Genomic DNA, 23540 nt, shown 5'->3' with positions numbered 1-23540 from the left:
GCTGAGTGTGAAAACCATGATAGTAAACAAAATAAAAGGGTCTGTAGAATTAAATGGAGGGGCAAATACGTAAAAAAGACAAAGATACTCCACGTATGACGTGTCTTATCATTTGGGAGTGCTCTGTTCACAAGATTCCGTAACACATCCTCAAATCCCGTCGACTAATCCTCTCTCTTGATTGTTAACCACGTCGCTCATCTATCCCACATGCTTTTAGTCAAATTAACTCATGCTTTCATCACTGTTGTATGAATCTCTGTTTAATACACAGAGATATTGATGGAAGTGCTCAATCAGTCAACTCAGTACGCTAAATTTCACTTTCATCTATTGTTTCTGTAGCAATTTCTTTTTAAAATTTGACTTCTCTACAATGGCACGGTGTCGTTTCCTTCTATTCTTTGCTGTGCTTTCTTCTATTTTCGGACTCCTTCATGCCGCCACTGCTGGGGATGCCGATCCGATTTACAGGTATTTGCTATTTTCAACTGTTCAGCTTGATTCTGGTTTATCTTCAGTTCAAGCTAATTTCTGGTGAATAATGTAACTTAGCGGTTTATGTTGCTCGATTTACAATTTAGAAATGACGGAAGCAATCAAATGCTACTATATAGCTGTGTTCATTAGTATATTTTCTGATATTTATGTTCACTTTGATTTCTGGAATCAATTGATGAGCCTTTATCAAGTAGAGGCGATGGAAGTTTGCTTGATTTAGTGTGATCTAGGACATACTAATGCAAGATGAAAAAATATCTTCGGTTGTCTATTGAGGTTAAAAGCTAATTTGTGAGAGATTAGAAAATTTAGCTCTATCTAGTAGGATGAAAGTACAGGTGTTGATCGTGCTGTGTGTTGAATCTGCGAATCGAATTGTCGAGATGAGTGAAGCTCCACTGATGGAGGCTAAGATCAGTGAGAAGATAAAGAGGACATAAGACGAGATAGATCTTTCTAGAAGGAGGAATCATGTGAAAAGTATTGATTGTATTTCTCACTGTGAAAGATAAAAAACCTTTACATTTGCAAAGTGTATATACACGCGTGAAAACAGAGAAGAAAAAATAACCAACTACTTGAACAGTGTTAACAAGCTTAAACTTCTAACTAACTTTCTGCACTTAAACTTCTAAACTAATTCTGTCACTGTGCAAGTTTTATCTTCCTCCCCCAAATGAAAGGACTTAGGTATCTCTTTATCTGCATGAGGCGTGACGGATGGAGTTACTCGATGCCTATACTTGTGTTGGAAGTATGTCGATACTTGGTGAAATAGTGGAGCTGTGTGTAGATACCACTGCTCTGTGAAAAGAAGTGAATAGACTTGGATTTATAGTCTTACTGCTTGTAACAGATATATCTTTTTTTAAGTCTAACTATTTGGAACAAATAGAGATTTTCTTGATAGAAAACCTGTATATTATACTCCTCGATTGGTTCATGGGGATACTTAATTCCAGATTGAAACATTGTTACCAAACAGCCTGTTACTATTAAAAAGAGGTGTTGATCTTTAATGAACAACAATTGGAGGTAACTTTTCAATTCATATTGGACTTTTTGAAAACCTTAGAAGTTAGATCTACTATATTTGACCTTTGGTTTTTAACTCTTAAATGCTATATCATACATTTTTATGAAGTAAAGGATTTCATTAAAGAGCATCAGGGTGACGCTAAAGGCAAAAGTGTACAAAGAAAGAGAGTTAGTTCCCTTACATGAGTACTAAGCTAGGATCAAAGAGCTAACAAAATCCAAAAACTGTCAACACTATACAAGTTGGTATTAGAATCCTAATTTTACATTGGATGTATCTTGCCAGTGTTTGTTGCTTTCCTTAGCTTATGAAGTGTCTTTCCATGCTGAACTATCTGTAGCTGGGTAACTAGATGATATTCCCTTTTAGATGGATGCATGAGTTAATTAAAAACTAATGCATCTTGGCCTTTAAGTTTTCTCGTTGTACGTTACCTAGCTAGTTTGGTATAATCGAACTTATATAGGGTCACTCGCAGTGTTTACTTTACCTTTGCTAACTTGATTTCTTTATGAAGTATATCAGATAGCGAAACCGCTAAGAATTTGCACAAAAGTTTCACCTCATTTTGGTTATCAGTTCAACCTTTGTGAGGTGTGGATTTTTTTCTCAACTATTTAATTGGATTAATAAAATTTAGAGTCCTATAATTGTGTTTTACCAAAGTTCTTATTTGGTGGATGATGTATTTAGATATTGGAATTGCAAAAAAGAGAAGAAGATAACTATAGAGAGAATTGGTGCCCATGAGTTTCCTTAGTCTGTCCGTATTTATTAATCACTGGAGTCATCCTCAGGAACTATGGTTGGTGATCTTCACTCCTAATGACAGTTCCACTGAGATACCTGTCGAATGCCCCTTCTCTTCCCCTCTTCCATTACCACATGAAAAAAAAACCCATATTATTTGGCATCGGGAATGGTCCAAAAGTTTAGGGTGAACGAAGTAGATATTATTACTCCTCAAAACCTTTATTTTTTGTTGGATTGAATACAACTACAAAATTATAACATTCAACTTTCAAAGACCTATATAATCCTCTTAACTCTGGCTTCTTGCTTCTGTGTCGAGACATAACTTGATGCAAGTCATTGCTCTGTATTTCTAGTTCTTCTTGGTTCATGTAAGTTTAGCGATTGTCACACGCTGTCAAAATCCCAATAAACTAGGCTACTGTATGTTATGCTGTTAAGTGGGTCCAAATTAAGGTAAAGGAAGCCCCAGATGCTCATATTCTCAAAGCTCATGTTGGTGCCAAAGCTAGTGAAGAAATGAAATTGATAGACATAAGAGGTTGGATCTGGTAGGCTCTCATCGGACATGGAACACAATTAAAAAACTATTAAGATCTGCAAACTCTCGAGCCATATATATGTGTAACCATATTTTCTCTAATTTCTGAATCATATTGTTCTGTAAGTTTTCTTTCTAATGGGAGAAAGGAAATACATGAAAGTAATGCATGTCTATGCTCTTCTAGTGTAACCCTCTAAGCTTGGTTTGATCTATGTCTCAGTCTACCTTCTGGTGTCTTGGGCAGCACCTACCTTTTACTAATTTGCATATTATATGGGCTGAATCCAGAGATAATTTCAATTTTCTGTTGTTAATTGAAATTAACAACACCTAACTTTTACTAATTTGCATGTTATATGGGCTGAATCCAAAGATGATTTCAATTTTCTGTTGTTAATCTAAAACACTTCCTTTTGATGTTACGTTCACTTCATGCCCTTCGACTTTGGAATTGCTGATTTTACAGTGCTTGTGTTGATCAATGTGAAAAGACTGGATGCGTGGGGGGCGAATGTTCTCAACATTGTAATTTTACTTCCGGGGGGGTTCCAATTGATGGTCCATGGTATCTACAGGAACCACTTTATCTGAGATGGAAGCAATGGGACTGCCTTAGTGATTGTCGTTACCACTGCATGCTTGCCAGAGAGGACGAACGGAAGAAAGTTGGTCTTAAGCCTGTCAAATATCATCGAAAATGGCCTTTTCAGCGTGTCAATGGAATCCAGGTTTTTCACAGTATTAAGTTGGCATTTCTCCTTGTTAAGCACTCTACTTCTAGGCTGTATTGTTGTTAGTATCCTAAACTAAGCCTTTCATGTCCAGGAACCTGTTTCTGCAGCTCTTTCCGCTCTAAACCTTGCTGTGCAATTCCATGGATGGGCATCTTTTTTCATTTTTGTGAATTACAAGCTGTCATTTAGGCCAAACAAAAAGCCATTTTATGAATACACCGGCTTGTGGCATATCTACGCTATTTTTGCAATGAACTCCTGCTTCTGGAGTGTTGTTTCCCACAGTAGGTGAGATATTGTTTATTTCTATTTTCTTATATCTCTCTCTTTCTTTTGCAAGAGATCTCTGATTAAAATTGCTGCATTTCGTGTACAGCATTTATGCAGAAATCAAGTAGCTTGAAATTGACTTCTGAAGATAGATATTTTCTCCTTCTTGGTTATTGGCTTCTCGTCAATATATTAATACTGGCTAAAGTATGAGGTTTTTTCACTGATAACAAGCTTTGTCTGGCATGGTCATGGATATTCCTGAAAGCATTTATGCGAATTATTATTTTGATGTATGACAGTCTGAGAAGTGAGAACAATTTATGTTCTCCAGCTTCTCCTTATGAGTGGAATTGTCAAATTAAGTAGATTGGTTTTCCAATTAAATTTTAGGGTTCTGTTTTGATATAATAACTTTTAAGTTCCTAAGTTCAATACTGCCCATATGTTATTTCCCACTTCTAAATAGGTGTACTTTTCTTTCCGATAACCGAGGAATCCCCGAGGGCCAGAGCAGTGGCGTTAGCAGCAGATAATCGGTCCACCTTCTCCCTTTCTCCTTAAATACCGACTTTTTCTTGCGCTGTGTTTGAACCTGTGATGTGTGGATTATGCCCTCTTACCACTAGACCAAAGCCCTTGTTTATAGCTGTACCTTGTATTCATCAAATTATCAAGTCATCAACACATCATCTGTTCTCTTAATTTCTCAAATAGCTTACGGTTTCTCCATTTGTGAATTTCCATGTTCTGATGCTTTGCAATTCTGTAGATACGTAGACTTGACTGAGAAGCTAGACTTTTCGTCTGCTGTTGCATTATTGGGGTTTTCTCTCATCCTGGCTGTATTGCGAGTCTTTAATGTGACTGATGAAGCAGCAAGAGTCATGGTTTCTGCTCCGCTTGTTGCATTTGTGACAACGCACATCTTGTATCTGAACTGTTACCAGCTTGACTATGGTGTGTCCACTTCACAATTACTTGATATAGTATATTGCCTACTCATTATAAAGTGTGCCCTGTATAATCTCCTGCTAATTAAAATAAATAAATACAGCAATTAAGTTTGCAATATATACAAAATTAGTTTGTAATATCAATCAACAGTATCAGTTTCCTAAACATGTTCTATTTTACCATCTTTATCCTTCTCATTTTGAATTTTTAACTTAGTTTATTTCTCAATGATCAGTAGCATCACATATTTGAAAGATTTTGGTTCTATTTCCTGTTTCATATAATTATGGGATCAAAGCAATATTATTATCCTAATGAAAAAAATATTAGTTACTCCATACGTAATAATAGACATATTAACTGAACTAATTACCATAAACTTATTACATTCTATGGCTTAAATCTGTTAACACAAATTGTAACATTATGTGGTCTAGTTTTGAGTTTATGTGTTGCACCTTAAGAATAGAAAAACTGTAGGTGCTCATGAATTATCTTTTGAGTCGTATGTCAAAAAAAAAAAGAAAAAAGAAGAAGAATAAGATAAAGGCTGAGACTGTTAGAGCAATTTGTGTATGAACTGTAGAAAGAAAATATGTTACAGACGGCTGAATTTCTTCTGACTTCCAATTTTGATCGTTGAGACTTGCCTTGTGTCACTTTTTTGAAGTAACAATACAGTATGATTGTCTTGGCTCTTTGGATTTCATGAATGTGTCTGAGTGTTGTTGAGTAGGAAAGCTGATGTCGCTTGATCACATTGCAGGGTTAAATATGAAAGTCTGTTTGGGTATGGGAACTCTGCAGCTCATCTTATGGGCTGTCTGGGCAGGGGTTACTCGCCATCCATCACGCTGGAAATTATGGGTGGTGGTGATTGGTGGAGCTCTTGCTGCACTCCTTGAGATATATGACTTTCCTCCCTATAGGGGATTTGTGGATGCCCACGCGCTATGGCATGCCACCACCATTCCTCTGACCTACTTGTGGTGGAACTTTGTGCGGGATGACAGTGAATTCAGGACAACAACTCTCATCAAGAAAGCAAAGTAGATTGAAGAATCATGTGCTTATTCTAATTTCTAATTTTGTGTATGAAATCATTGCTTGTTTAGGTCTTTGCTAGTTGTCACTAGGCTGTCCTTTTTTTCTCGCAATGTGCATTTCTAGTCTATGTCTAATCATGCGAGTTTCTCTATTTCCAGCTTCAGTAGGTCTAGGCCGGACTCGCCATTTGATGGTCATACTCCTCTCCTGTAGTTTTGTAATAACATTTGATATACTCTGTCTGTGGCTTGAACTTTACTTGATTTGAATTACGAACAGGTGTGTTTAACATATTTTCATGTTCTCTATATCAAGTTTAATATTCTCACTGGACATTATTGTAATTTGTAAGCTGAGGTCACTTTGTTTTCGTGAAATACTACCCTTTTGGCAGTCGTACATTATTGTGAAATGTTACTCTTTTTCTGTACAATATTGTCAAATGATTTCAGGTCAGGTCCCCCATAATGTGTCAATATTCCAAATCCATGCTATTTAGATTTAGTGATGACTGATGATATTCATAGATTTCAAATTTCTAAAGTAGATTCTGTACTTCTCTGTGTAGATGAGGGGTGTTAATCGACGCCTCTTCATGAAAAAATTATATTGTATATATCTTAGATATTGACACTCCTTAACTTTTTCGCAATTTTACTTTTTTATTTTGACACACCCCTTAGTCGAAGTTTTGTCTCTCTCCATAATATCTAGTCTCGTCAATAAATTAAGCACTCAGTTTGCACCAAGGACAAGGGGAATGCTCACTATTTTTTGGGCATCCTAATCCTGTACTGTTTCATGCTCGTACCAAATATATCAAGCTTGACTATCATGTTGTGTGCGAGAAGGTCTTTAAAGGATGTGACTCTATTTATACCGTCATTGTGATTTATTTCGTCGTTGTAATTAGACCCTGACTTAGGCTTGAACTCTTCACAATCGTGTATCGTCTGATAAGTTCTTTTATGGGTGTACTCTCATAATGTAGTAGGAATATACACAAACATAGAAGTAGATACAAATAGATTATAAGAAGGTGCACAACGCCTTAAAAGTAAATATCTTGGTGAGGAAAAGTCATAGGCGGACTGAAATAAGCAAGGAGAGGTAGATGTATTGGGAATAGATCATAATTAGACAGAATAGAACGCGTCATCAGCTTCAGCTTATTGAAGACACAGCCTTATTAGATAGGAGGATATGAAGATCGCGAATTCGAATAGAAGATTAGTAGGTAAGTGAATGTTTTATCACTTTCTTACCGGATATGCTTGATAATAGTGCGTTGCACCATACATATTTCTCCTTTTATATCAATAGTAGTAGTAGTATTTTTGTAGTTTCTTGTCCTACAATATTTGTTACTTTCAGTTATTGCATTATTTGGTTGCGTTGTTGCAATTGTTTTTTGTTTCTAAATATTATGTGATGTTTTTCTTTTTTCTATTGTTTTTTGTTTCTAATTTTTTTTTCTATTGTTTTTTGTTTCTAAATATTATGTGATGTTTTTTTTTACCTATTATTTGTCATGTCCTATTTATTTTTTTATTTTCTAAATAAATAATGTTAATATTTGTCTAACTGCTAAACATAGCAGTGTGCCTATAAGGCAAACAATGACCAATATTTATCTATGGAGCCCGTATGAAAAGAATAACTAACTTGAGACTCAATTCCAAATCAAATAAAACAGAAAAAGAGTGTGATGTTTAGGCTCACCAACATATTATCAAAAAATAATGTTATGTCTTAAGAGCCTCAGGGTCATCAATTTTGAAGACCCAAACACAGTTTCAATCACAATACTAGTCAAATCATTAGTCCTAGCATAATTAATCAATGCATTTTTAAATCAATCTTCTCATTATTTAGAGGTACATCAAATTATTATTCATGTTAGAAATCATGTTTATAGCCATTAAACGGGTGTTTAGCTTAACTTATTTTTTGTGGCTTTTGACTTTCAAGTTCTTCTTTAGTTTTGAAACTGTTCAGATAATTCAAAAAGTGCTTAAAACATTCTTTTCAAGGATAAAAAAAATTAAAAAGAAGAAGTCAAAAGTCAAAAATTGGGTGTTCCCAACTTATGACTTTTAACTTTTAACTTACAAGTCATTTTAAAAAAGTCAATTAAAACACCGCCTAAATCATGTTTTAAATCAATGGATTGTTCTTAGCTCTAATTCAACTCAACAAACTTCATTAATGAAGAAAACAAATTTCATACATATATTATAAAATAAGCAAAATATTACTGTTTGAAAAAAAAACATACCTCAAATTCCACTAAAATGCCTTAACATGCTTAGCAACATTCAACGATAAGTCTCACAAAGAATCCCCAAGAAATCCTTCTTCAATGACGATTTCAAATCAAACTCCTAGAGTCTACGAATTAGAATGTGATTTTACGTGTTACTTTTATGATAAAATAAAGTTAATAAGTTGATATTTTTACCAACTCACCTCTTATTATTAATAAATGTTTTGTTTGATGAATCAAGTACTAGTTTCTTCAGTGTGTTTGTTTTTGGATATTTTGAGATTCAGAAGAACTTTTATTAAAAGATTTAGAATTAAGAAGAAAATGAGCTGAAACGAACATAGGAGGAACCATGCTCAAAATTTTCAACAATATAATGTCGATTGACACCTCGAATGAATTTATCCTGCTAAAATATTTACATCTATTAAATAAATAAGATACGTGGAGTAGTCTTAAATTTTATTACCATCCTTAATTACTTTTCCCAAATCTATTGGATTAATATTACCAAAAAAAATGTGGTATATTGTATTTTTTTTTTACAAAGTGTATTTTATTTAAAAAGGTCTATAGAATTAGATGGAGGTCAAAAACGTAAAAGACAAAGATACTCCACGTGTCTTATTGTGAAACGTCATTTGAAAGTGCTCTGTTCACGAGATTCCGTAACACATCCCCCCAAAAGCCCTCGACTAATTCTCTCTCTTGGTTGTTAACCACGTCCCTCATCTATTTCACATGCTTATAACTCATGCCTTCATCATTGTTGTATCAATCTCTGTTTAATACACAGAGATATTGATGGAAGTGTTCAACCAGTTCAACTCAGTACACAAAATTTCACTTTCATCTCTTGTTTCTGTAGCAATTTCTTCTCCATTTTGACTTTTTCTACGATGGCACGGTGTCATTTGCTTCTGTTCCTTGCTGCGCTTTCCTCTATTTTTGGACTCCTTCATGCCAGTGCTGGCGATGCCGATCCGATTTATAGGTAAACGCAGCTTCAAACTTTTCTACTATTTTCAACTGTTCACTTTGATGCAACTATGTTTGTGGTTTGTTTTCAGTTCTAGTTAGTTTCTGGTGAATAATGTAACTTAGAGGTTGATGTTGCTCGATTTACAAGTTAGATTTTTTGTCAGGGAAGCAATCCAATGCTAGTATTTGCCGTGTTCATTAGTATACTTTCTTATCTTCGAGTTCACTCCGATTTCTGGAATCAATTGATGAGCATTTGTCAAGTGGAGGTGATGTACCTAAGTTAGTTGATTTAGTGTGAGCTCAGATATGTGAAAAGATATCTTCTGTTGTTTATTGAGGTTAAAAGCTAATTTGTAAGAGAGTAGAAAATTTAGCTCTATCTAGTGGCATGAAAAGCTACAAATTCTTGATCGTAACTGCTGTGTAAAAAGAAGTGACTAGACTTGAATTTGTAGTCTAACTTCTTGTAACAAATTAGAGCTTTTTCTAGTCTAACCATTAGGAACAAATAGAGATTTTCTTGATAGAAAGCTGTATATTATACTCCTCGATTGGTTCACGGGGATATTTAATTCTGGACTGGAACATTGTTATCAGACAGCCTGTTTTGATCTTCAATGAACAACAACTGGAGGTAACTTTTCAACCATATTGGACTTTTTGGAAAACCTTAGAAGTTAGATCTGCTATATTTGACCTTTTAATTTAACTCTTGAATGCTATATCATACAAGTAGTTTTTTTTTTTATGAAGTGAAGGATTTCATTGAAGGCATCAAGGTGACGCTAAAGGGAAAAGCATACATAGAAAGGGAGTTAGTTCCCTTACATGAATACTAAGCTAGGATCAAAGAGCTAACAAAATCCAAAAAACTGTCAACACCTTACAAGTAGGTGTTAGAATCCTAATTTTACTGTTGGATGTGTCTTGTCAGTGTTTGTTGTGTTCCTTAGGTTATGAAGTGTCTTTCCATGCTTAACTATCTATAGATGGGCCACTAGATGATGTTCCTTTTAGATAGATGCATGAGTTTATTGGAAACTAAAGCATCTTGGCCTTTAAGTTTTCTCTAGTATGTTACCAAGCTAGTTTGGTATAATGGAACTTATACAGGCTCACTCTCAGTGTTCTCTGCGTTCCTTAGCTTATCAAGTGTTTTTCAATGCTGAAGTATCTGTAAATGGGCCACTAGGTGATATTCCCTTTTGGATGGATGCATGAGTTTATTCAAAACTAATGCATCTTGGAAGTCAAGTTTTCTCGTACTCGTAGTATGTTATCTAGCTAGTTTGGTATAATTGAGCTTATATAGGTTCACTCTCAATGTTCATTTACCTTTGTTAACATGATCTTTTGATGAAGTAAATCAGATAGCGAAACCGCTAAGAACTTGCACTCCTAATGACAGTTGAGGATACCTGTCTAATTCCCCTTCTCTTCCCCTCCATTACCACATGATAAAAGAAACTGTATTATCTGGCATCGAGAATGGTCCAAAAGTTTAGGGTGAACTCGAAGTAGATATTGCTCCTGAAAACCTTTATTTTTTTGTTGGATTGAATACAACTACAAAATTATAACATTCAACTCTCAAAGACCTCTATAATCCTGTTAACTATGGCTTCTTGCTTCTTTGTCGAGACATAACTTGATACAAATCATTGCTCTGTATATCTAAGTTCTTCTTGGTTCATATAAGTTTACCAATTGTGACACGCTGTCAAAATCCCAACGAACCGGGCTACTGTATGTTATGCTATTAAGTGGGGCCAATTAAAGTAAAGGAAGCCCCATGCTCAAAGCTCATGTGTGGTGCCAAAGTTAGTGAAAGATGAAATTCCATATCTGCTTTGACAGACACGAGAGGTTGGATCTGGTACGCTCTCGTTGGACATGGAATACAATAAAGAACTAAGGACTGCATACTCTCGAGCCATATATATGTGTAACCATATGTTCTCTAATTTCAGGATCATATTGTTCTGTAATTTTTCTTTCTAATGGGAGAAAGGACATACATGAAAGTAAAGCATGTCTATACTCTTTTAGTGTAATCCTTAGCGTGCTTTGATCTATGTCCCGGTCTACCTTCTGGTGTCTTGGGCTGTTGGGAAGCACCTGAATTTTACTAATTTGCATGTTATATGGGCTGAATCCCCAGATAAATTCAATTTTCCTGTTGTTAACCTACATCACTTCCTTTTGATCTTACGTTCACTTCATGTCCTTAGACTTTGAAATTACTTGTTTTACAGTGCTTGCGTTGATCAATGTGAAAAGACTGGATGCGTGGGGGACGAGTGCTCTCAACATTGCAATTTTACTTCCGGGGGGGTTCCCGTTGATGGTCCATGGTATCTACAGGAACCACTTTATCTGAGATGGAAACAATGGGACTGCCTTAGTGACTGTCGTTACCACTGCATGCTTGCCAGAGAGAAAGAACGGAAGAAAGCTGGTCTTAAGCCTGTCAAGTATCATGGAAAATGGCCTTTTCAGCGTGCCAACGGAATCCAGGTTCTTCAGACTATTAAGTTGGCATTTCTCCTTGTTAAGCACGCTAGTTCTAGGCTGTATTGTTGTTAGTATCCTAAACTAAGTCTTTCATGGCCAGGAACCTGTTTCTGTAGCTCTTTCCGCTCTTAACCTTGCCATGCAATTCCATGGATGGGTATCCTTTTTCATTTTTGTGAATTACAAGCTGCCATTTAGGCCAAACAGAAAGCCATTTTATGAATACACTGGCTTGTGGCATATCTACGCAATTTTTGCAATGAACTCCTGGTTCTGGAGTGTTGTTTTCCATAGTAGGTGAGATATTGTTTATTTCTCTTTTCTTATAGCTCTCTCTTTCTTTTGCAAGAGATCTCCGATTAAAATTGCTGCATTTCATGTACAGCATTTATGGATAAATCAAGTAGCTTGAAACTGTTCTGAAAATATATAGTTTTTCCTCTTTGGTTATTGGCTTCTCATCAGTATATTATTACTGGCTAAGGTGTGAGGTTTTTTCACTGATAACAAGCTTTGTCTGGCATGGTCATGGATGATTGTGAGAGCATTTTGAATTTGTCAGATACGTCCTTGAATGCATATGTCTATTAGAATATTCAAATGTCAATTTCCCAAATTTTTTGGGTGTTTGTGCCACAGAGATCATATGAGCACCACGTTAATGTGAAATTGCAAATTATTACTTAGTCTGAGAAGTGAGTACAATTTATGTTCTCCAGCTTCTCGTTATGAGTGGAATTGTTAGGGGGGCACAGTGGGCGGAATGTTTGGTTTACATAGAATAGCTGCTTGCAATTGTTCAGTTCTCTGGCTATTTGATTCTGGCTGTTGTTTGAGCCCATTGCTTCTTTAGTAATTGTGATGAAAAGTTGGTCTAGTTTTTTTATCACAGTAAAACAATCCTGAATTATTGCATGGTGTACTGTAATAAGAAGCTAGTCTAACTTTTCAGCTCAATTACCAACGAATTAATGGCCTCAACATTTCTTCTGGGGCAATATTTGTTTGGTTGTGATAATGTTTTATCTTGTTAAATTACAGCCTCAAATACTACACCTCAATTCCAATCTAGTTGGGGTCGGTTGTATGAAACCTCATCATCATAAATGCTTTGTTTGGGTCCATAATATTTCAATACTTCGTAGGGAAGGATTATCTAACAGTAAATGGTCTCTAGTATACTTTAATGGTTACTCCTTTAATATACTAAAGAGTCTCTTAATAAGCATTAATCGTCTAGTTGGTATCGCCTATGCAGATTTTCAATTTTCAGTTTTTCCCTATCTTTTGCTAGATCTGCCTGGATTCTCAGATATTCTATTTTTTTGCAATTAACTTCCATTCATGTTAGTTTAGGTCCACCAATTCCTTTTTAACACTTCCAATAATCATGTTTCCGCATTGAGGAACCGATGCACATGGAGGCCTATGTAACACGTAACCAAACCATATCGATTGTCATTCTCTCATTTTATCCTCTATGTTACTAGTAGCTTCTAACATATGTGATTATTTTTCTTTCAAATGTTGTATTACCTCACAATGCACAACATCTTAACATTCACATCTCTGCGGCGTTCATCTTGTTGATAAATTGGGCTGTGGAGGCTCAATTCACTCTCATACAACATCTCCTGACCTTACATTATAGAACTTGCCTTTCACTTTGGTAGGCATCTTCCTATCCTATAGCATTCCTGTGACACTTCCCAATTTCAACCATCCACTTTATTCCTATGCACAACATTTTCATCCATCATTCCATTTTCCTGGAATACTAATCTCTCAACCCGAGTCTACACCCTGAATGAGATCGACACTCGAAATCATTTCTGGCATGAGCGAACCCTTGACCTAGCATGCTATAAAATTGAATACTGACTAATGCGGAAGCTTTTAAAACATAAGCATACAATGCAATGACTTAAAAAATGAACTCAATAACTTTATAGTTGAAAATCAGAAATCTGTAAAATATGCATATATTTGTATAACAATGGTGAAAGCTATTACTCAACTGACTCATATATGAAGATTCTAATGTATTGAAGAAAGGTTATTGGAAGATCTTAGGCTATTTGAATACTCTAACTACTAATACTCCGGATAAACTGGAGCTCTTTGAATGCAAGGAGGTCTCACGAAAATTAGATCAAAGTGATCCTTATGATGCATCTGCTACTGATTTTGAATACCTAAATCTCCATCATAAAATGATACAGTGCCGAATGACGTCAGTACATCGAATGTACGGTATGCAAAGTAGGTGAACGAAACTACTGGCTAGAACTGAACATACTGAACTGAATGAGAAAATCTAAAGATAGACTAAAATAAAGAACTGATTAGTATAAAAATTAGATTTTCAGCTGAAAAGCTGGGAAATATGCTAAAACTGATTAACTGAAGCATGATAGGTGGATATTTGAATTTGAGAAAAGAAATACATAAAGTAGCATGCAATTATTTTTAAAACACTTCCATCATCTGATGATGTAAAAACTATTTTGATGACGTGAGTTGGAAACATGTCTAAAACTGTAAATTTGAGAAGTCATTATGTCTATGACTATAAATAATCAAATCAGCTTCAGCGATAAAATATATAAAATCTTTTAGTGGGGAGTTTCTTTCAACCAACATATATCACATGAGTTCATGATGTCCAACAGCTAACCTAGTTGAGAAGGCTGCCCTAAACCTTGCCAGGGTATATAACCTATCTATCTATGTGGATCCACTAGTGAGCCTCTTGGGCTAAAGGAGTTGACCGACTAGCGGTATACTCAAATCCCACGGTGGCACATAGTTATGAGACCTCATTTCCCAAATCTGCATTCTCTTGACGCTCACAACTATTTAAAAATTATATCTGTTTGTAAGGAAAATTTGTAAACTTTCATAAGCAATCTATCACGATCCAAGAGACGATTCCGAACCATTTTGAACAATCATACCACCTTCATTGGAATCAACCAAGCCAAAACCCAATCAGGTCAGTCTATGGACATCACATACTAGCTCTTTCTTACCATCCTCAACATGATTAACACTACCACCGATAGTCGACTAAGAGCATTGACCACCATATTAGCTTTACCCCAATGATAAAGGACACTCATGTCATAATCTTTCAATAACTCGAGTCATCTCCTTTGGTGAAGATTCAAGTCCTTTCGGGTGAACATGTATTTAAAGCTCTTATGATCAATGAACATATCCACATGAACACCATATAGGTAACGTCTGCGAATCTTAAAGGCGAAAACTATTGCCGCTAACTCCAAGTCATGAACCGGATAATTCTTTTCATGCACCTTCAATTGCCCGAAGAATAGGCAATAACTTTCCCATGTTGCACCAAAACACAACCAAGACCAATATGTGAAGCATCATAATACACCGCAAAACTATCCGATCCTTCTGGCTATGTCAAGATAGGGGATGAAGTGAGTCTATCCTTTAATTCTTGAAAACTCTTCTCACAAGCTTCCGACCTTAGAAATTTCACCTTCTTTCGAGTCAACGTCATCAAAGGCTAAGCAATAGAAGAAAATCCTTCCACAAACCTTTTAGAGTAACCGGCCAAACCCAAGAAACTCCATTATATCTGAAGCGGATAGAGGTCTAGGTCAGTTTTTAACAGCCTCAGTCTTCTTAGGATCAACTTGAATACCATCTCCGGAGACAATATGGCTAAGAAAAGCAATGGACCTCAACTTTCTCCGATACTGCCCATATGTTATTTGGCACTTCTAAATAGGTGTACTTTTTCTTGATAACTGAGAAATTCTCAAGGGCAAGTGGGGCATACAGCAGATAATAGGTCCGCCATCTCCATTTTCCCCTTACATACCAAGCTTTGTCTTGCAGCGGTGTTTGAACCCGTGATGTGTGGATTATGCCTTCTTACCACTAGAGCAAAGCCTTGGGGCCACTTGTAAATGGGTTTGCTTTGTATTCATCATATTATCAAGTCATCAACACATCATCTGCTCTCTTAGTTTTGCAAATAGCTTGTGGATTATGTTCTGATGTTTTGCAATTTTGTAGAGACGTAGACTTGACTGAGAAGCTAGACTATTCGTCTGCCGTTGCATTGTTGGGTTTTTCTCTCATCCTGGCTGTATTGAGAGTCTTTAGTGTGACAGCTGAGGCAGCAAGAGTAATGGTTTCTGCTCCGCTTGTTGCATTTGTGACAACCCACATCTTGTATCTTAACTGTTACCAGCTTGACTATGGTATGTCCACTTGACAATTACTTGATATAAGATTTTGCATGCTCATGATAAAGTGTGCCTTGTACAATCTCCGTCTAATTGAAAAACAACACAGCCAATAAGTTCGAAATATATACAAAATTAGTTTGTAACATCAATCAACACTATTAGTTTCCTAAACATGTTCTATTTTACCTCCTTTATCTTTCTTATTTGAATTTTTGACTTTGTTTATTTCTCAATGATCAGCAGTATCACATATTTGAAAGATTTTGGTTCTATTTCCTGTTGATATAATTATGGGATCAAAGCAATAATTATATACTAATAACAAAAATATTAGTTACTCCATAGTTAAGAATAATTGTTATAACTGAACTAATTACCATAACTTATTACATTCTGTGGCCTAAATCTGTTAATAATATTTGTAATATCACGAGGTCTAGTCATGAGTTTATGTGTAGTACCTTTATAATTAAAAAAACTGTAGGTTCGTCTAATTTAAGGTGCTTGTGAATTATTTTTTGACAGCCGTAAGTGTGATGGAAAAATAAGTCATGCCAAAAATAAATGATGATAAGAAAATGCAGAGACTATTGTTGCAATTTGTGTATGAACTGAAGAAATAAAATATGCTACAGACAGCTGAATTTCTTCTGACTTCCAATTTTAATTGTTGATACTTGCCTTGTGTCACTTTTTTGAAGTAACAATACTGTATGATTGTCTTGGCTCTTTGGATTTCATCGATGTGTCTCAAGTGTTGTAGAGTAGGAAAGCTGATGTTGCTGATCACATTGCAGGGTTAAACATGAAAGTCTGTTTGGGTATGGGAATTCTGCAGCTCATCTTATGGGCTGTCTGGGCAGGGGTTACTCGCCATCCATCACGCTGGAAATTATGGGTGGTAGTGATTGGTGGAGCTCTTGCTGCACTTCTTGAGATATATGACTTTCCTCCCTATAGAGGATTTGTGGATGCCCATGCTCTATGGCATGCCACCACCATTCCTCTGACCTACTTGTGGTGGAGCTTTGTGCGGGATGACAGTGAATTCAGGACAACAACTCTCATCAAGAAAGCAAAGTAAATTGAAGAACTGTGTGCTACGTTCTAATTGCGAATGTGTATGAAATCATTTTCTTGTTTAGGTCTTTGTCAGTAGTCAGTCACTAGGTTGTCCTTTTTTCTCGCAATGTGCATTTGTACTAGATGTCTAATCATGCGAGTTTCTCTATTTCTAGCTTCAGTAACATCTAGGTCAGACTCGTTCTTTTGATTGTCACCCTCGTCTCCTGTAGTTTTGTATTAACATTTTACACTCTGTCTGTGGCTTGAACTTCACTTGAGCTAGGTCGCAAGATAAATTCATTTAAATCTCCTTGATTTGGATAACGTATAAGGTGTGTTTTCCATAATTTTCATGTTCTGTGAATCAAGTTTAATATTCTCACTGGACATTCTTGTAGGTTGCTGTCTGAGGTCACTTTGTTTTCATGAAATACTAACCTTTGGTAGTTGTACATTATTGTGAAATACTAGTACTACTCTTTGCTATACCATATTGCCAAATAATTTCTGGTCAGGTCCCTCTAAGATGTCAAGATTTCAGATCCTGCTATTTCAATTTAGTGGTGATATTCATAGATTTCAAATCCCTAAAGCAGTTTCTGTAATATTTACAACCTACATTCCTAAAACCAGCTGGCTTCTTAGTCCTATTTCTGTTGATAGTTTCGACTTTGGAGCAGCAAGTCCTTCATGCAAGTCAGTTATGCTGGGCCTCTAAGAGGATTTTGATCAAAAGGAAATTTAGGATGACCCAAATTTTATTAATTTTATATATAGACCCTTTTTAGGATAAGTGATAATTAATGAGAAAACTATATAAATCTCACCCGACAAATTTAAAAAGTGAGATGCATGTTTAAGACGTTTGAATTAAATTGGTGTAAATGATTTCCTTAATTAAAAAAGTTATTGACTATTCGAACAGATTTTCAGCATCCCAGCGTATAAACTATATCAAATTTTCTAAATATTATGATTTCATAAAATCAGAATAATTGTAAACTTCGTCTTCTTAGAAGTAAATTGTTTTTATTTCTTTCCTTTAACTACATGTTTCTATATGTTTATCTTCTAATATATATATATATATATATAATGGAGCTTCGGCGGTGATTTGAGTGTTACGATGAAAGGAGTTTGGATGGTGGAAGTAGTTGAAAAATATGGAGAGGGGAAAATGAACATTGAGAGTTAGAAATGGTGAAGAAGAAGGAAGAAGAAAGAAGTAAGGGGGTGGGTGGGAGTTGGGTACGGGGTAAAATAAAAATGTGTCGACATTTTTAATTTTAATTTTAGAAAATGCAATTTGAATTAATTAATTAGTGTAAATTAATTTTAAAGAAATGCTAAAGAAAAATGATGAAAATAACTAACGACATGATACTGATATGTTGTTGTGGCACTTACATGGCTATGATGTGACAAGTGAGAAAGGAATAGTAATCTCAGGGTGGTTTTTAATTCATTTTGAAGATGTTAAGAGAAATATTTAAACGCCCGTATAGTTAAAATACTAAAGTTAGTTTTCGAACCAAATTCAAAATTTCTTTTTATGTCTTTTCCCTTTAAAATAAAAAAAATAACAAATAATGAAAATAAATTCCACAAACTCTTCATATTGACAATGTCCTCCCCGCTTATTCAATACAGTCTAAGAACCACAATATATTAGTTATACGTTATTAATTCTAAATCTACAAAATATAAAATATATTGAAAATTCTAAGGATAGATGAAATATAGCTGTTGATAAATTAGATGAACTTGTTCACTTTGTTTCATTCAAATATTGTTACTACGCATTTACCTATACATGATTTGTACCATTAAAATACTGACTATTAAAATCTTGTAATTATATAGAATAATTCCATAAAGGCATATAAGCGTGCACATCAGCTAATTCAACGTAATGGTCTCCGATCTCTAAACATTGGGGAGGAGGTAGCATGAGTCCTTCTGCCATATTTGCAAGTAATCCTGGCATGGAAAACAGCGCTTCCTCATCCACGAAGTCACTACTCTCTTGCACATTTTCTGACGTTTCAGGAGATTCTCCTGAAACTTCTTCCGATCGAAAGATTTCGGCGGCCTCAGCGGCCGCCTTTTGAATATCTTTAGAGTTGGAGGAAGCAGGGATAGGCAACCTCCAAACTGAATCAGCGAAATTCAAACAAGCAGAACGGCCTCTTAATGCTATAGCCGCCACGTCATGAGCTCTAGCCGCCATTTCAGCCGTAGGAAAAGTACCAAGCCAAATCCTTGTCTTCTTATTTGGTTCTCTGACTTCACAAACCCATTTTCCTGAATTCCTCTTCCTGATTCCCCTGTATACTGGATGTCGAGTTTCTCGAAACTTCTTCCTGCCAGCTGGCTTTTTCGGGTTATTCGAAGCTAAAATAATAACTTCCTCATTAGGGGAGTAGTGATTGAGATTATTAGTATCAGATATTGATAATGACGATGATAATAATGATTCAACGAAAGAATTTGAATAATAGGATTCAAAGATATCCATGATATGATAATACTATTTTGACGAGAGAGTAAAATATAGTAGTGTACGATGGATGGACGTTTTTGGGTTTGTGGTGAATTATGAAATTGGATTTTCTCAATGCATATATATAAAACATATGATAAGTGAAGTGTTGAATTTAAAAAAGTTCGGTATTACACGGAGTTGGATAGTGATAAGTAGACAGCTGTTTTATAGTCTCAAGTGTGTATAATTCGTGTAGCCTTTCTGCTGATGTGGCAAACTTTCTACTTTTTGCCTATCCTTCTTCCTTCCTTCCTAACTAAAAGGAATAGATCTCATCTACAATATTTGTACTGGGTTCTCGATCTCAATATACGTGATATATTTTTAATTTTAAAATTTAAATAAATATATTTTTGATTATTAAATTTTATATTTTAAATATTTTTAAAATATTAATTGTTATAACTTATAAGTATTTTTGTATATTGTTTACAAATATATTAAATTTTAAGATTTCGTAAATTGAAATATAAAAGAGTAATAAACTATTTTTGTCTAAGGTCCACATGAAATATATATTGACTTCAACAAGTCTTCTTGCTCATTAGGCTAGTTATATTCACGTGATTAATAAAGTGTGCATCTAATTTAATACTTCATCCGTTTTATAAAAATTGGTTTAGTTTAACTTGACACGAAGTTTTAAAAAATAATTTTTTTGATCATGTAGTGTTAATTTAAAGTTATGTCAAATGTATAAAACTACACTTTAATATTATGGCCTTAAACATGTCACGTGAAAAGTTGCTAGCAAAAAAAAAATCATATTTTTTTTAAACAGAATAAAAAGAGGAGATTTTTTTTAAAATTAAAGGAAATAAGTATTATTGGGAAAAAAGAATTGGACTTAGACATGGAATGCATTGTTAATCTGTCCCTAAAATAATTGCTTGTTATATTCACCAATAGAAACTAATGTTATACTTATTTACTAACATAACTTCTATAGTCACACAAATATTATGTTTTAAATCATAAATTTTATTTTTTTATTTTATAATACTTCGTATAGTATTTATTAGAACTGTGTTACTTAAATTAGAATCAAGAAACTAAATAATTTATAAGAAATTCTAACTATCTTAACCTAAACCTACGAAAACTTTGTGGAAAAATAAAATTGTACACGAATGAAGGAAAAGAACAAGTCAAAATAGTGCGTACAAAGAGGAGGCAGTAGTACAATAAATGGCATTCTAGATAGATAACGATAGGCTAAAAGCTATATTTGGAAACTTTCCTATATTTCACTCTACTCATTACTCATATTTTATATATTACAGTTTTAAAGTGTTTATAAACATGAAAAAGTTATATCTTATTTATTTTGTAATTTCATAATACTGAAATTTTTCAATGTTGAGACAAATAACTTTGGAATTGAAATTGAAACTTTAATTTGAATATGGTTGACTCATATTGAGCACCCCTTCATTATTTTTGAACGAAGGGATTATATATTTTTAGTTTTCTTAGTTTTTAAGTAAACAAGTTTTTTCAATATCAGATAACTTTGCTTAGATTGGATTCATAAAATTAACATTTAGATACTCAGTAATTACGAAAAATAAGTTAGAAATTGTAATTCTTCAATACTCGGAATGGCAAAAAATATTGAACATTGTCATATCACTCCACACTTCATTTATTCAAATATGACGGCTTGAAATTTGCAACGCTAATCTTTACTTCTCACTACTGCCAAAACCAAGTCATCCCATTGACACGTGTCATTATTTGGTGGCACTACTATCTACCTACATGGTTCGGTACAATAAGCAGATCCCTAAATTTGTTCGATTTTTTTATTTTCAGATTCCTTTACTACGTCATTTTCCTATTGAACCATTGAATCCCCATAATTTGTTCTGTTTAAACAAACACTGTTGTCTGATGTGGAACCAGATTTGTGAAGATTATTGATAGAGAATAGATATGTTGTTCCACAACTCATTAATCCAATTGATAGTGAAAATGTTCAAGAATAATTGTGTTTTACTTAAGTCATTTGAACACATTAGAAAACAATTAAGATTAACACGGTTTGTCTTCATTCATTTAATCAAAATTATTACAATTCGAACATTATTGAAGACATTTATAATAAAAAAGTCGATCAAAATCAACCAACAGTGTTTTAAAGAAACAAATTATGTGTAGTTCAATAATCAATAGAAAAATGATGTAGTTGAGGTACCTGAGTAAAAAAACCCAACAAGTTTCTGTTCATGTTCATGTATTTGGCCAAAATAAAAATACTAATAATATACATTCTTAGTATCTAAATACTGAATACCAAAAACTAACAAAATCTTCTAAATCCTAGTAATTTGATAAATTGTACTACTATTTTAGATAGAATAATTCCATAAAGTTATCATGTAGGCATCAGTTTCCACACAATGATCTCCCATTTCTGCACATTGAGGTGGAGGTAGCATAAGTCCTTCTGCCATATTTGCAAGTAATCCTGGCATGAAAAAGATCGCCTCCTCATCCACGAAGTCACTACTCTCTTGCACATTTTCTGACGTTTCAGGAGATTCTCCTGAAACTTCTTCCGATCGGAAGATTTCGACGGCCTGAGCGGCCGCCTTTTGAATATCTTTAGAGTTGGAGGAAGCAGGGATAGGCAGCCTCCAAGCAGAATCAGAGAAATTCAAACAAGCAGAACGGCCTCTTAATGCTAAAGCCGCCACGTCATGAGCTCTAGCCGCCATTTCAGCCGTAGGAAAAGTACCAAGCCAAATCCTTGTCTTCTTATTTGGTTCTCTGACTTCACAAACCCATTTTCCTGAATTCCTCTTCCTGATTCCCCTGTATATCGGATGCCGTGTTTCTCGAAACTTCTTCCTGCCAGCTGGCTTTTTCGGGTTATTCGAAGCTAAAATAACTTCCTCTTCAGAAAACGACGATGACGATGAAGAAGAAGATGATTCGGTTAAAATTAACGAGTCTGAATAATAGGTTTCAAAGATATTCATTGTTGTTGAGAGCTAAAAATAGAAAGTATTTGTATAATTGTTGAGTTAAAGAAGTGTTATGTGTTGGTTACATATATTTATAGTGGAAAGTAGAGTATGATAGTGAAAGGAGAAGAGAACACGGAGTGATAATTAAAGGATACAGGCTGGATTATAAAAGCGTAAGCCCAGCTGTTTTGTTTTATGGGACAAGTGGATTTGCGTACAACTCGTGTGGCAACTTGTGACTTGTAAAACTTTTCCTCTTTACTTCCTTTTTGGAATATATACTGACCAATCTTTGTCATTTCAATATGATAACATTAAAAAAAATAAAAAAAATTATTCTTGTTGCATCTATTTTATACCATCTATCTCGTCATCACCAATTTTTTAAAATTGAGAGATAAATCTTTGGAGATTCATTGAACCAATAGTTGTCAAAGGAAAAGGTCAGCATTCATCAACTTCTTTTTTAAACTCTCTTCGTCTCTATTTATTCGACAAATATTTTCTAATCTAATTTCCATTTTTACTGGTCACTTTTAATAAATTAAGAAAAAATATTTTTTTTTCTGATTATACCCTAAATTTGTTAAGATTGAATTAGAATTGGATTCATTGGAAGGCCAAAAGCGTTTTTTTTTCCTAGAAAAAAGTATGTTTTTTCTTTTTGAAAAATCAAGTGTTTGCAAAAAGTAAGAAGCAGTTGTTCTGTTGTTGGGAAGAATCTAAAAGTTCTGCTTCTTAAAAAAATGAAACAGAGAAGAAAATTATTTTTTTAAGATTAAAATGTCTCTTCCATACATACATATTTACCTATATATCCCTTATTAATTAATTAGCATATTTTATGAGTTTGGTTAAGTTTCATTCCAAAAAAAAATTACTATTTTTTATATATAATAAATTTTTAATTTTATTTTATGTTTATATATTATTATTTATATTTTATGGACTTTTCTAATGTTGGGAAGTAGCTGAAAATACTTGAAATGAGAAAATAACATAACTGAGGACAATAACTATATCTAGAGATTCAAGCTTTGTAGAGGAGAAATTAGACTAGAATAGAATAGTTAAAAATAATAGGAGTAACAAAATATGAAGGGAATGAAAAGGGGAGTGT

General features: G+C 34.4%; 4 protein-coding genes across 4 annotated transcripts; 2 read left to right on the top strand and 2 right to left on the bottom strand.

Moving 5' to 3' along the window:
• Positions 1-6138, top strand: LOC101262186 (uncharacterized). Its single transcript, XM_004234299.4, has 5 exons — positions 1-474; positions 3304-3565; positions 3663-3859; positions 4614-4801; positions 5565-6138. Exons 1-5 carry the CDS (start codon positions 377-379, stop codon positions 5849-5851), a joined length of 1032 nt encoding a protein of 343 aa, XP_004234347.2. The 5' UTR covers positions 1-376; the 3' UTR covers positions 5852-6138.
• Positions 6139-6955: 817 nt separating this feature from the next.
• On the top strand, positions 6956-17250 carry LOC101262893 (uncharacterized). Its single transcript, XM_004234301.5, has 5 exons — positions 6956-9105; positions 11351-11612; positions 11710-11906; positions 15663-15850; positions 16636-17250. The coding sequence occupies exons 1-5, from the start codon at positions 9011-9013 to the stop codon at positions 16920-16922; spliced, it is 1029 nt and encodes a 342-aa protein (XP_004234349.1). The 5' UTR covers positions 6956-9010; the 3' UTR covers positions 16923-17250.
• A 1407-nt stretch (positions 17251-18657) lies between these two features.
• LOC101263186 (dehydration-responsive element-binding protein 1A) lies at positions 18658-20320 on the bottom strand. Its single transcript, XM_004234302.5, has one exon. It carries the CDS (start codon positions 19419-19421, stop codon positions 18759-18761), a length of 663 nt encoding a protein of 220 aa, XP_004234350.1. The 5' UTR covers positions 19422-20320; the 3' UTR covers positions 18658-18758.
• Positions 20321-21583: 1263 nt separating this feature from the next.
• Positions 21584-22454, bottom strand: CBF1 (C-repeat-binding factor-1). Its single transcript, NM_001247194.2, has one exon. The coding sequence runs from the start codon at positions 22430-22432 to the stop codon at positions 21800-21802; it is 633 nt and encodes a 210-aa protein (NP_001234123.1). The 5' UTR covers positions 22433-22454; the 3' UTR covers positions 21584-21799.
• Positions 22455-23540: the final 1086 nt, after the last annotated feature.

Source organism: Solanum lycopersicum, chromosome 3 (genome assembly GCF_036512215.1).
Source record: "Solanum lycopersicum chromosome 3, SLM_r2.1".
NCBI classification, from domain to species: Eukaryota; Viridiplantae; Streptophyta; class Magnoliopsida; order Solanales; family Solanaceae; genus Solanum; species Solanum lycopersicum.
Note: the sequence above shows the minus strand (reverse complement) of the source record. Positions and strands in the feature narration are given on the sequence as shown.